Source organism: Fukomys damarensis, unplaced genomic scaffold, assembly GCF_012274545.1.
Source record: "Fukomys damarensis isolate Sample0158 unplaced genomic scaffold, DMR_v1.0_HiC HiC_scaffold_16, whole genome shotgun sequence".
NCBI lineage: Eukaryota > Metazoa > Chordata > Mammalia > Rodentia > Bathyergidae > Fukomys > Fukomys damarensis.
This window is the reverse complement of record NW_022900928.1, coordinates 74,257,216-74,271,617: the sequence shown is the minus strand read 5'-3', so window position 1 is coordinate 74,271,617 and position 14,402 is coordinate 74,257,216. Positions and strand designations below refer to the sequence as shown.

Genomic DNA, 14,402 nt, shown 5'->3' with positions numbered 1-14,402 from the left:
GCTGGGGCAACCGGAGGAGCCTCTGGAGCAGAGGGAGGAGACAGAGAAGGGGGTGTGTCCAGCCAGATGCATCTAGACCTGGGAAGCCCCGGCCCTGCAGCTCCTCCCTGGCAGGCGGTAGGTGTGGGCAGCAGCCATGGAACCACTTGACAAATGTGCCTCCCAGGCTTCTGGCTCCTGTCCCTCAGATGTGCCACGTTAACATCTTGCCCACCAGGAGGAGGGGACAGCAAGATTCTGTTTGAGGAAGAAATAAACCCAATCCCGCATCTCAGATGCTTTTAAAAATAGCAACTCCAGGATGGTGTTTCAGCTCCTATTTTTATCAGATCTCTATGGCTGGACCATGGAGCTGAGCTGTTCCCAGGGTTCTCAATGGCAGGAGACATCACTTTCGCTGTATTAGAAACCTGCCTGTTGGCTACGTCTAAAACACATTCCAGGGGGAGGGGGCCGGGGGGGGGGTGGTGGTTAGCTCAGTGGTGCCGCTGCCTGCCTCCCAAGCACAAGGACCAGAGTTTGATCCCTGGTACCAAAAAATAAAATGAAATAAAACACATTACAGGAACCTTCAGGCTGGAGGAAATCTTGAGAAATCTCTGCATGCAGGGCCACAATCAATTAAGCACAGAGTTTATGGCTTGCTTTTTTTTTCTTAAAATCTCTGGGCTGCGATGCCTCCACTACACAGTGTAGGTACTTATAAGCTTTTGCAGTTACTTTAGTATTACCTTAGTCCAGTTGAACTGCTGTAACAAAACACCGTAGGCCATATGAGTTTTTTGTTTGTTTTTGTTTGGTTTTGGTACCAGGGATTGAACTCAGGATCTTGTGCTTGTAAGGTAGGTTCAGTGCCACTGAGCTAAGTCCCCTATCCAGCTGTGTGGTTTATAAACATCAAAGATTTGTATCTAACCATTCTGGAGACTGGAATCCAAGCTCAAGTTATCAAGAGATTTAGTATTGGCAATGTGTCTGCATCCTGGTTCATAGACTTCTTACCATCCTATCACCTCACATGGTAGAAGAAACTAGAAGTCTCTTGGGTTTCTTTTATAAGACACTAATCCTATCATGAGGGCTCCACCTCCATGAAATTTTCTCTTAGCCTTGCCTATCATTTTTTTTTTCCTCCCAAGGAGAAACACCATCACATTGGGTGTTAGGATATTAACATATGAATTTTAAGGGGACACAAATTCAGGCTATAGCATGTATCTAACCAAAAATCTCTCTGATTACATCCATTGATACTACTACTACTACTACTACTAATAATAATACTGAGTACCACATCTCACAAAATCCTATTAACCCTCACAAACCTCTCTGGGGTAGAAACTGTTATCACTCATTTCATGAGCAGTTGTGTAACTAGACAGAGATCATACTTGGTTATGATGCCAAGTCCAGCTAGAATAACAGCAGAGAAGGAACAGACCATTAGCAAATTTCCCCTTAGCCTTAGCTGCTTGTCTCCCTGCTTCCTGGTGCTGGGAATCAAACCAGGGGTCTCCTGTATGCTAGGTGACACTCTTAACACTGTTTCAGCCAGCCCATCATTTCCTCATCCCAGCTCTGAAAAACTGCCTAGTACTCTGACTGTAGTGCCTGTCCCATACCACAAGCTTAGCTCCGAGTCCCAGTCCTACCGACATGCAGTCTCCCTGACTGTGGACCTCTGCTTGTGCTTGCTCTCTGGCTAACGATTATCAGGTTTTGACCCAAAGCACAAAAAGACAATGTATGATCTCACTTCTGCGTGGAATCTGAAGTCAAACACAGAAACCGGGTACAAAGGTGGTTGGTAGGGGCTGGCCGAGCTGGCCTGGGCAGATGATCGAATGATACAAACTTTCAGTTAGACAGGAGATGTATTGTGCAACATGGTGACTATAGTCAGTAACAATGTATTGTATACTTGAAAACTACTTGGTGAAATTTTAAACATTCCCATCATAAAGAAACGACTTGTAAACAGGGCATGTTGGTGCACGCCTGTAATCCTAGCACTCAGGAGGCTGAGGCAGGAGGATCACTGTGAGTTCGAGACCAGCCTGGGCTACACAGTGAGTTCCAGGTCAGTCTCATCTACACAGTGAGACCCTGTCTCCAAAAACCAAAAAAAAAGACTTGTAATGTGAGGTAATACATAAATTGACTAGTTTGATTTAGCAACTCGTGTATATCAAAACATTAGGTTGTACACCATAGATACAGGCAATTTTTGTCCATTAAAAGTAGCTTTTGTTTTTTTTGAAACAGGGTCTTGCTAGATAATTCAGACTGGCCCTGAACTCACTATGTAGCCCAGGCTGGACTTGAAGGAATGGCGATCCTCCTGCCTCAGCCTCCTGAGTGCTGGGATTACAGGTGTGTGACACCATGCTAACAGTAGTTTTAAAAGTTACAGGGCTAGCTCCTCTTTGGTGTAAAGTGCCATGGACACATTACTCCTTTTAGGTACTATTTCATCATTTTGTATTTCTTATAAAATTGCAAGTGTTATATGAGCCTTACCTAAGTCTAGGTTCTTCAAAGCCAAAGGAAAAAAAAAAAGGAAAGAAAAGAAGCAAGCAGGGTTATATTCAAAACCTGTTTATTAGATTGAACTGAAACACTAAATTGATTCAGTCCCTGCTAACAGTGTTTACTTGGTAACTTCAAGTTGACACAATATAATTTCATTAAAGATGATAAAACACTTAGGGTTGCCAACATTTGTCAGGATACTTAAACAACTATCATTAATTATCATTTTATAAAAGAAAGGATATTTTAATAATATATAATGTTTGCAATAAAAATGTTCCTTTCTGGAAGAAGAGAGCAGACCTATGTGGAGAAAACCACTTAGCTCTCTAGCTGCATGGGTTCCAAAAACATGGGAGAAAGGGCACAGGAGGCAGCCCAGTGGTGCATCGTTTGCCCAGCATTTGTGTGTATCTGTACTGAGCATGTAGTTTTCTCTTGACATCATTCCCTACACGGTACAGCATAGCAAGTGTACAATTTTTATTTGCCAATTAAATTAACTAGTTGAAAAATTACAGGTTTTACCACCTATCTGACTTAAGCCACCACGGACTCCACTATGTATTGTGGGTCTAAAGCTCGATGTATTAGACATTGTAAGTAATGTACAGCGGGGCCAGGGGTTTAGCTCAGTGGTGCTGCACCTGCCTCACAAGCACCAAGGTCCTGAGTTCGATCCCCAGTACTGCAAAAGAAAAACAAAACAAGTTAAGTAATGTGTAGGTAATTTAAAGTATGTAAGAGGTCATGTGTAGGTTACATGTACATTCTACACCACCAGATACTTGAGCATGCAAGGGTTTTGGCATGGGAGTGGGGTGTCCCAGAACCCAACTTGAGTTGCTGAGGGAAGACTGGATTCAATGTTTTAGGTAAGGATGTATCACAAGAGAAACATTTTCAAATATTACTTTGCATGTAATTTTGGTTTTTTTGTTTGTTTGAGACAGGTTCTCACTATGTACCCCAGGCTGGCTTGAACTCACTATGTAGTTCAGGCTGGCCTTGCACTCATGGTGATCCTTCTGCCTCAGCCTCCCTCAATGGGGAGTGCAGATGTGCATTTCCATGCCTGGCTGTAATTACTTTGATTTTTCAAATTGAGGATCTTTTTTCAAGACTAATGTATAGGACACAGCTTGAATAAATTCAGTTTCTCAATTTTATGTTCACATATAGCACTTTTGCTCTGTTAGAAAACTTTGGAGCAAATGGATAAAAGCCAAAAAAGAAGAGCAGCCATGTTCCCAACTGCTGCTTTCCTTTTCCAGCCAGACCACATAGACAGCAAGTCAGTGTTGGGGGCCAAAGACCACTTGTGGAGCCAGCTGGGGCTTGCCAGGAGGGATAACATCTGCCTGAGGGCACTCTGCAGCAGAGGACAGTTGCATCGCTCTGCTAGAGGGGTCGGCGTTTGCTGCTGGGAGAGGGCAGGGCTGAGGACAACATCCCCTGCTCAGGAGGCTGTGGGGAGGCAGGATGTTGGGCTCTCAAGTGACAGCAAGGGGTGGCCCAGGAGACAGGAGGCCTGGATTCAGAGCCCATCTCCGCTCCTGCACACAGTTTATTAAATATGTATTCCAGGCAAGCCACTACCCTAGACTCTGGATAAATGGCACACAAAGACTGGGAAGTTTCTGCTTCCTGGAGATGACATCCATCCCATAACACACTGGACAAGGTATCCGGATCCTTTTTTTTTTGGTACCAGAGATTGAACTCGGGTCCTCAGGCTTGCGAGGCAGGCGCTGGAACCACTGAGCTAAATCCCCAGCCCCTTATCTGGAGCTTTCTTATCTCTAAAATGGAGCAAGGCTGAAGGTCCAGTGAAATTTTGTAAAGTATTATAGTCAATTTGTCAGCTAGACAGCATCCCAGGTGTTGGGGAGAGAAATAACCAAAACAACCTCCTACCCTCATGGCCCTCCCAGTCAAATGGGGAAGACAGGCAAACTAAGTTACAAGCAGGAGTCAGAGGTATGCGAAGCTAGCTGGACAAGTCATGCTTCAGACAGATAGGGCCACCCTGAAAGACACAAAGTGTGCTTCTGGGTCCTAGATGGCCCCATACTCGGCACAGTGGCAACCCTGTGTGGGCTGCCTTAGATGAGGTGCGGAGGTGGTGAGAGCAAAGGGGGCTGTGTTCTAGCCTAGGGACACAGTGTGGCGGCCACGTTTCTGCAGATGGCAGAGGCAGAAGCTGGCTTGCTGTGGTGGGCGCTCCGAGACCTGTCCTTCCAACTATACATAGGAAACTAAGTCTGAGGCCTGAGAGGAGATCCTTCCATGCCATTGGGAAGACAGAGGTCGGGGAGGAGTGGAGAGGACACTACCCTAGAGGCCCCTCCTCACAGAATGAGCCAAAACGAAGACAGAATTGGCCAAGCCACGGGGCGCCGGGAAGCCGTCCATGTAAGTCTGTCTGCCTGGAACAGGGCCCTGGGAAGGCTCTTCCTGCCTCTCTAGACCAGACCCCTCCCCTCACTGCTGACCCCCTAACCTGGTCTGTCCCATCACTCCTCCCTCCCACAGGTTTAGGCACCCAGCCATCAGTCGCAGCTGGCCTGGCAGGCGGCACAGTTGGGGTTGGGGATGGGGCTGGGGCAGGGACATGAGATGTGGCTGAGGGGATGTGGATGTTCCACAGGGAACATGCACTAGGTGCCTCAGGACTGCTAGAGCTGGGACTTGCTTGTCAGGGCCTTCTGCTTTCTGAGGGGAAGCATCACTTTTCTCCTTTGGTGCATGGAAGAGAAGCAACTGAGATGAGGAAGCAGCCAGTCAGCTGCAAACTGCTCTGGGAGAAGACCTCAGGTCAGCACCCAGCACCCAGCACCCAGGGGGGCCTGCCCTGCCCACAAGGTATTTCCTTTTGGTTCAGGAAGTCACAAGTGGATCTGGCTGACTGCATCTTGGATAGACCCACCTGGTTTGATCACCTCCTGAGGCAATTCCTTCACCCCAGCTCTAGTTACATAAATCCTGGGGCTTCTGAACTGCTGCACGGAAGGCTAGACTGGAGGATAAAGCAGGTCTCGGGGACTTTCTGACCATCCACTCCACCTCTCTGCTCTTTCCAGGGCCACTGGTTCAACTGTGGTTCTCCACAGTGGGCAGTGTAGGCCTACAGCAGGTACCACACCCGGCCACCCTGTGAAGGCCTCACCTGTAAGCAAGGGAGCTGGGCTCTGAATCCAGCCCTCCTGGTCCCAGAGGTAGGGGACAGAGTGACAGCCATCCTGTTGCCTCACACTTCCCCACTGTCCCTTCAGAGCCCGATATCCTGTCTCCCCAGAGAGCTCCCTAAGCAGGCCATGTTTTCCTCAGCTCTACCTGACAAAGGAACATCCATCCCTCTCTGACAGTGTGATGCCACCATCTTCTGTACTGCAGAAAGCCCTCATGGGACACCCTTCCCAGATGTGTCCATGGGCTCCACGTCTAGTCATCTCCCGGTGCCTCCTGGCCTCGAAATTCTGTGAACCTATGGAGGTGACCACACCCCAAGCCCAAGCCCCCTCACAGCTTCTGTACTCAACTGCAACTCTTCACTTTACCCTTGCTGATAACACTGTTTTGCGCTTATCTTCTGGCTGCTCCATGTGAGTCTGTTTTGTCTTCCTGCCTAGGTAACAAAGTCAAGGCCAAACACTGGCTAAGAGGCAAAGGCAGGCATTTGGTGCTGCATCATCTGATTCTCATTAAAACACTCCCATTTCCAGCCATCAATTCCCCATCCGCTCAAAAAATTTATCAAGAGTGTCAACTCCGGGCATGGTGGCGCACGCCTGTAATCCCAGCACGCAGGAGGCTGAGACCAGCCTGGGCTACATAATGAGTTCCAAGTTAGTCTCAACTACATAGTGAGACCCTGTCTCAAAAACAAAACAAAACAACAACAGTGTTAACTCAATGCAAGGTGTGGCCTCACTGCTGAAGAGTAAAAGAGGAAGTGGCATCCAAAACCTCTGTAGCCCATTTCCGGAAAGTTTCAAATTTGGTTTTTTGGGGACCTCCCCTAAAGGGAGTTGAGGTGGGGAGAAATGTGGCAGTGAGAGTGCAAACAGGGACGCACAGACTCAGGCAGGAAACCAACAGTCATGGAGAGCACAGGGATGGGGACAAAGCCCTCAACATCCTTCTGGGGTCGCTGTCTCTCATCACCTGTAGCTGCCACCCTGAGACTTTCCACCCTTCCCTGGATCTTCCCACCAGCTCTGCCCACCTGCTGCCCTTCCCAGGTCAGGCAATCAGCCCTCATCCATGAGCCTGGTATTTTATTGACATATGAGGAATAAGCCAGTACAAAATGTATTTTTTAAAACTACCCTGGAGATAAAAACCCACCCCACACTGCCCCAATGCTGTGCATCTGTGCCTTTTCTCCACACACACTTAGTGCTGCTGTGCCTCCTGCAGGAGCCTGAGCAGGGGGTCATCAGCCCTGAGGGCGAAGGTTAGAGTGCGCTGCTGGTAGTGTTTTGGGTCACACTCCAGGTTCTCAATCACTTCAGCCAGCAGGTGGGCACGCTCCACACCCGCACCAGGGGCCTCAAAGCCCAGGGCAGTGAAGTGCACGTGCAGGTGGTAGTAGGATGGCAGGTAGTGCAAGTACACTCGTAGGCGGTCTCCCATCAGCTGGTAGCGCTGTAGGATGGCTTCCTGGTGGGGAAGGAGAGTGGCAAGACAGGGTCATCATCCTGCTGGCAAGGCAGGGCCATATCGTCCACCTGGGTCACCTTCTGTCTTAATCCAGGTTAGCCTAAGACAGTTAGAAACCCCTCCTAATGGTTCTCTGCTCACTGTTTGCTTCAGATCCTTTTGTCTTCCACTCTAGGAAATCAACAAATGTGAGTGACAGCATCAAAGCTGGGACATTTCCCGAAAGGAAGGGGATGTGGCCTCCGTCTGGGTTTCTTATCCCAAGCTGGGTCAAACTCTGGCTTCCTACGGGAATCTAGTTAGTGCTTGCCAGTGCCTAAGGACAGGCCTTAGATTCCTGTGATTGTGGGGTCTGTCCTTCCCTTGGACAATTTAAAATCACTCGGTAAACCACAAGGTAGGTGGAAGGAAGCCTTGCTTTTTCTTGGAATAAAGCTCGAAAACAATGAAGACAGAGGTGTGCTGGAAAGTTGGCAAAAGATGAAGGATGGGGGAAGGGCACGGGAAAGGCTGCCCCAGATAGACCTCAGCTGGGCTCCTCACAAAAGAAGGCATTTACTTTGGCCCATTTCTTCTGCCCACCTCCAGCCTGCTCAGCAGGAGGCCTTCAGGAGCCCCAAAGGCTTATTAGCATTAAGAGGAAGGGCTAGGGATTTAGCTCAGTGGTTCTGACTCCTGCCTCAGGTCTCTAGTTCGATCCCCAGTACCGGGGGCGGGGGCGGGGGCGGGGGGAACGACCCTGATCTCCATCGCAGTCAGATCCCTAAAACAGTGAAAAGAGAAGCAGAAAAGACTAGGGCCTCATTGAGCTCAGAATACACCTCAGAATCAGAGCCTGTGGAGCTCAGCCTTGGGATCACTGCAACAGGGTGAGGTCAGAGCCAGGGCACATGAAGGGGCTTCCTGGGATTAGTACAGCTGCCCTGCAGGGGTGAAGCTACCCAAGCAGAGAAGTGTGGGCCCCGTGTCCCAGAGAGCAAGACACCAGAGGCTACTACTGGACAGAAGTACATTACTTCAAAGAGATGAAGGCAGCCAGAGAGGGGTGACACTGGCAGGCTGGGGGAAGGAGGAGACAGGTCCGGGGACAGTGCTGGGGAAATGGACAGAAAGGGGCAGGGCTCTCTGGTTGGTCATCCTCATGACTGTCAGCCCCTAGGCACAATAAGTGTGTAGCATATCTTCATGTTTCAGAGTAGAAATGGTGGATTCAGAGGGGTCTCAATCAGGCACTGAGGTCCGCAGAGGTGAACTGACTTGCCCTAGGCCAGTTAGCCAGCTAGGCAAAAATGTCAGGCCAGGATCACTATCCAAGATTCTAGTCAATCTTCGGCCATCTTCCTCTATTCCTAGGGTTCTTCGTGGTACCCTTATTATTTCAGTTCATTTAACAAATGTTTCAGAAAGGGAGTGTCCCAAAAAGCCAGGTGCTACAAAATGCAGCCTGTCCTCTATCTAGACGAGGAGGCACGTGTGCATACACAAGTCAAAGTTGGGTGCCCACAAACTCCAGAAAATCATCTTGCTAAGAGCAAGATCCTCAGGGGAAGAGCTACAGGGGTAGGAGGGGCCAGGACTTGAGGACATAGCAGTGTCTATAGCAGTGATGGAGAACCTTTTAGAGCTTTCAATGATACAAACAGCCTGCTGCAGAATGTGTGCCATAGGTTCGCCATCACTGGCTTACAGGGTGGAGAGGATCCCAAACGGGACCTGCAGAGAAAGGCAGGGAGTCAGGAAAGATGGCTGAAAATAGAGCTGTAGGATCAAGAAGGACCAGGGGAAGAAGGGCTTTGTTAATAAACCTAATGAGCCTTAACAAGGTTCAAGGCTGGCATCCTGAGAAAGCCATTTCCAGGACAGACTCTGGGAAGGGTAAGCGAAGAGGCCCAGGGAACACACTGGAATCTGAGTGTAACCTCTGGACTTCATTGTGGTTTGGGGAAGCAACTCACCTGCCCTTCCCGGAGGATGTTCCTGAGCAGTGGCAGATGCTCTGCAGTAAGGTCCCGAAGTGATCTGATTCCTCTGCGATGGCAGATGGCGATCAAGTATAGGTCATCGAGCTGCATGGAGAGAGGTGAAAGAGGGCAATGCCTGGCCCCACAGGGGCAGCACCATAGAGGCTGCCAGCCCTGGAAATGTCTACCCTCAAGGCCTGTAGCACCTCCACAGCCAATCCAGGAGACTCCACAGTGGGATGGATCCTCATATACTGTAGGTATCCCAGGGCCCAGGATGAGTGGGACTATCTAAAAACAGGGCTTCTGTGTATTATTCTGCTAAAGAACTTTATGAAGGGGTATCCAATGAACCAACCAGACAGTGGCAGGCAAAGCTCGCTCTGGCTGGTCATCTTTGTGAGCTGGGGTAGGGATTATGAAAGAGCTGAGTCTTCCTCCAAGAGTTTACAATCTAATTCATGTACATAAGTCACTCTACTTACAAAAAGTGCATCAGATTATTATTTTGTGCATGTGATGGGGCTCAGATCGGGGACCTTGTGCATGTGTTCTACCACTGAGCTATGGCCCTGAGACCTAATGTGATCAAGCCACAGGAGGAAGCACAGGCTCTAGCTAGCTTCAGGGACCCAGGCAGGCCTCCTGGGAGAAAAGCCAGGGGCTGGGTCTTGAAAGAGGCAGGGTTTAGAGGGTTTAGAGGAGGACATTCAGAGAGGGAACCGTGAGAGTGAAGGTGGAGGCAAGACTGTGGAGGGCACAGAACTGGGTGAGAGAGCTGCCTTATCTGTCTACTCAGTAGCTCGTGTGGGCGGATGTGTGTGTGTGGGGGGAGCCTGAGGCCTACTCAACACCGAGCACCCTCACAGAGGTGGGCAGCCTTTCCTGTTGTCCTTCCTGAAAATCTGGAGGTCACAACAGAGCAAAGACCAGTCAACAGGACCTTATGCCAGAGAACAAATAAACTCTTCCTCTTGCCTGGAAACCACTCCACACCCACCCTGCTTCCCCCAGACCCTTCCTGTGTCTCATTATCACACTCTTGTGCTGACCAGCCAAGGTTCCAGGGCCTGGGACTCTGAGGACCAGGGTGGCCCAGCCCTGCAGTCTGACTTGCCAAATTTGTTATGGAGGTATCTGGGGACCATGAGTCACCAGCCAAATCTCCAGAGACGCCAACCCAAAAACTGAGAATGCAGTCTTCCAGGTGACCCCAATGCCCCCATGTGTTGCATCTCTTTGTGCTGTAGACATTCTTCCCTGTCAGAGTGAACAATCTGGCTCCCTGGCTAGATTGCTACAGATAAGCTCATGAGAAGCTGCTAGTATGTGAGCGAGGTGCAGCTGCATCCACCAGGGCCTCAGTTTTGCCCACTGTCCCTCTGGACTCTCCCTTCATGGCCTGTGCCTAGGAAATTTACTCTCTCACTGGTGAGGCGTCCAAGGAGAAACCAGGAAACAAGACTGCTTGATGTGTGTGTGGCTATAAATGTACTATGCGTCACTGTCATGAGATACTCAAATAATAGTACCATTTGTTTCAGGTGATGTCTGCTGACAAATCCCAAATGTGACATTAAATCCCATCTCTCTGCTCCACTGGCATGGAACAAGGCACGGAGCCTGGTGCTGGGTGTCAGCTCACATGGTGGGTGAGGGAGGGAAAAGAAACCATTCTTTCACATCAGACGTGGCCCAAGATTTTCTCCAGGCAGCCAAAAAGCCTCCTGGCCCAGATATGATCTGAAAAAAGCTAGATAAGAAAGTGATGAAGGCCTGAGGCTGGCACCCCAGAAGGTAGCCTGCCGATCACCCTGGAAAACAGACACCAGCAGCCTCTTTTCACACAGCAGGTCAGGAAAATCAAGGTAATACTTTCCTGGAGAAGGGGAATTCAGAATGGCTAGAGTGCTGGAAAGCCATCTCCTGACCTCTGGAGCGACGGGTGCCCTAGTGTGAGAACATTACACCAAAGAACTTGTAATGTATGAAATGAAAATATATGGGGACAGGGATTTAGCTCAGAAGTGCCGCCACCTGCCTTGTAAGTGCAACAGTTCTATCCCCAGTACAAAAAAAAAAAAAAAAAAAAAAAAAAAGTTTATATGTACACATATATTCGTGTCTATATACACCACATATGAAGACAGACTACCCAGGAAGAAGAAACAAAGAATCAGCAACAATGATTATTTCTGGGGAAGGCAAGTGGAGAAAAAGGCGGGGTAGGGAACTTAATTTTCCTGCACATTCACTGTTCTGAATGCATCTTTACCATGGGCACACATTAGCAAACACAAGGAACAGAATGAACACTCAGGTGATCTCTTCAGAGAAGTGAGGAAGGGATGTCATAATCCCTGAGGAGACATAATCTCTAGCAGCATTAGGTACTTGATACATATTTGCTGAATGGATGGAAAGGAGAACAAATAGATAAATACAGGGCCATCAATTTGGAGACAATAAAAATATACTTCCATGAGCCAGGTGTGGCAGTGCACACCTGTAATCCCAGCACTGGGGAGGCTGAGGCAGGAGGATCACTCTGAGTTTGAGACCAGCCTGGGCTACACAGTGAGTTCCAGGTCAGTCTCAACTACATAGAGAGACCCTGTCTCAAACACACACACACACACACACACACACACACGTTTTGTTACATACTTCCAGATGCTGGGGTTTTAGTTCAGTGGTACAGCATTAACTCAGCATGCATGAAGACCTGGATTCTATCACCAGCACAGCAAAAGAAGGAAAAGAAAACAAGATTAACTTCAAAAAGAAGCAGCAGGAGACTTAAGGGTGCCAGGAAGACTTCTCAGAGAAAATACTAAAGCATTCGCCCCATAATCCTTCCCTGGCCCTGGAATAAGGAACAAAAGCCAAGATAAGACCTGTCTTCCTGCTGGATACATTGCCATCTTCTAAGGGAGTAATCAAGTTCAGTGCTATCACAAGTCAACGATCCGTGGCACTGAAGTATGGCACCATTAAATGTCAAGCAAGAATTAAGCAAAGACCTACCTATAAGGCATAGTCTGACAATTTAGGCCAGCCTATCTATCTATCTATCTATCTATCTATCTATCTATCTATCTATCATCTATCTATCTATCTATCTATCTATTTATTTAGGTACCAGGGATTGCACTCGGGACCTTGCACTACAAGGCAGGTGGCAGCACCACTGAGCTAAATCCCTAGCGTAGGATAGCCCCTTTAAAACCTCAGAGGGATGAAAGCTCAGTGCAGTTGCCAAAGCCTATCCAGTTTCTTTTCTTGGTTTTCTCAGACAGGCTCTTGCCATACATTCCAGGCTAGCCTTGAACTCCCACTGATTCACCTGTCTCAGCCTTCCAAGTGCTGGGATTACAGGGATGCACCACCATGTCCTGCTGTCTTTCCAGTGTTAAAGAGGACGGGGGGTGGGGTGGGGGGAGAATCCCACTGGCATGTGAGACAGATACCTGACAGTCTTTGATCTCAAAGATTTTCATCAGTAGCACCATGGGCTCAGATCCATTCTGTGCTTCTGGAATGGAGACATTCAACTCCATCTCTATTGGCTTTCTGGCCCTTGGGCTGTACCCTCTGCAGTTACAAACTCATCAGTCTTCAGGAGTTTTTGAGATAGATGTTCCTTCTACCCAGGGCTCATCTCCCATGACTAGGCTTTGGCTCAAGACCTGCCAGAGAGCCAGGCATGGTGGCACATGCCTGTAACCCCATCGTGCAAGAGGCTACACAGTGAGTTCAAGGTCAGCCTGAACTACATAGTGAAATGCTGTCTCCAAAAAAACCAAAGCAGCGGCTGGGGATTTAGCTCAGAGGTGTTGCACCTACTTCACAAGCACAAGGTCCTGAGTTCAATCTCTAGAACCAACGTTTAAAAAAAAAAAAAAAAATTAGCCTGAGGAGAATGATGGGGATACATAGAGCCACTAAGAGGTCAGGATTCCAGTCATTAATTCCTCCAGCTACTCTAGGCAGGAACAAACCACAGGGAATGGGGACAGGCGCTTAGAGGCCAGGAAACAGGGAGGTGAGGGGTTGGAGTGGAGGTCTGGACCACTGGACACCCAGCTCAGGCTGGGCAGGAACTCCATGACTTGGTCGCCATGGCTCCTGCCTGCCAGCACTTTGGAACACAGGCCTGCCCAGGTCTGCTGGTGTCAGGGGGATGGAGAGAATGTAAACATTGTCCCTTGGGGCTCCCGGCGCTGCTGGAAACAAAGTTGGCAGCCCAAGCCACCAGGCTGGTTACAGAATGGCCTATGTAACCCCGGTCATGGGGGAGAACAAGAAAGAGCTTTCAGCTGACCATGAAAGTCAAAGCATTTGTGTTTAACAGGTACATAGTCTGTCACCATGGAGAGCTCAGGCCACCCTGTGCTGGGTAATTACACTCTGTTCAGAGAGGCCAGTGTGAGAAAGTAGGGCAGCCAGAGGAGGCCAGCAACCTGGAGCAGGGTGGGCAGAGACCAGAGCACTTTAGGGAATAATCTTTACCTGCTGTTGGTTCCACTTGAGGTCAGGGATGAGAACAAAGCCGTCAGAGGGATCTGGATTCTCATAAACAATCCGATCAGCTTCAGCCTTCTTGTCAAGAATGTTATATACCCACTGGAAAGGAGGAGAGAGATGGTTTGCAAAATGGGCTAGGTAAGCTCACTGTCCCTTCTACTCAGCTTATAAAAAAGACTGATGGGCCAGGGATTTAGCTCAATGGTTCTGCCGCCTGCTTCGCAAGTACAAGGACCTGAGTTCGATCCCCGGTACCAATAAACAAACAAACAAACAAACAAATAAAATAAAAGACTGCTTACCTGACAGATCCAGTCAGGCTGGCTGTCCCCAAGCATCTGCTCACAGGTCTAGAAGAAATTCCCCCTCTCCCATCATAAGTGGCTCTCAGCCCACAGTCAGCCCAGGTGTCTCTGCAGCTCAGCCCAGGCTGCGCCCTGCCCTGTACGCTCTTCCAGATCAGCACACGCACTCTGCTGCACACTCATGAGCCCTGTCTGCCCTGACCCCACACAGCAGTGACTCTGCACTGCCCATAGGACTCAGGGAAGGCAGTCTTAGGAGGACGGTTCCCCAACTCTGTGTGTATCCCAAGGATGTCACTATATAGGGACAGTCTGAGAGGCCTTTCTGAGGAAGTCAGACTGCACGAAGGTGGGGCTTGCGGAGTTTCAGCCCAGGCACGCTTGGCTCTTCTCTGTGTCCCCTAGCTCTGTG

At 49.0% G+C, this 14,402-nt stretch overlaps 1 protein-coding gene across 1 annotated transcript in view; it reads right to left on the bottom strand.

The window, feature by feature from the left end:
* Positions 1 to 4,148: 4,148 nt before the first annotated feature.
* The window catches only part of Dcps (decapping enzyme, scavenger), a 41,622-nt gene continuing 31,368 nt past the window's right edge, over positions 4,149 to 14,402 (bottom strand). The window contains exons 4-6 of the mRNA XM_010628641.3: positions 13,671 to 13,784; positions 9,153 to 9,263; positions 4,149 to 7,197 (exon numbers count right to left, since the gene is read on the bottom strand). Of these exons, the coding sequence (XP_010626943.1) occupies positions 6,931 to 7,197; positions 9,153 to 9,263; positions 13,671 to 13,784 (492 nt within the window). The 3' untranslated portion in view covers positions 4,149 to 6,930. The remainder of the gene's footprint in view (positions 7,198 to 9,152; positions 9,264 to 13,670; positions 13,785 to 14,402) is intronic.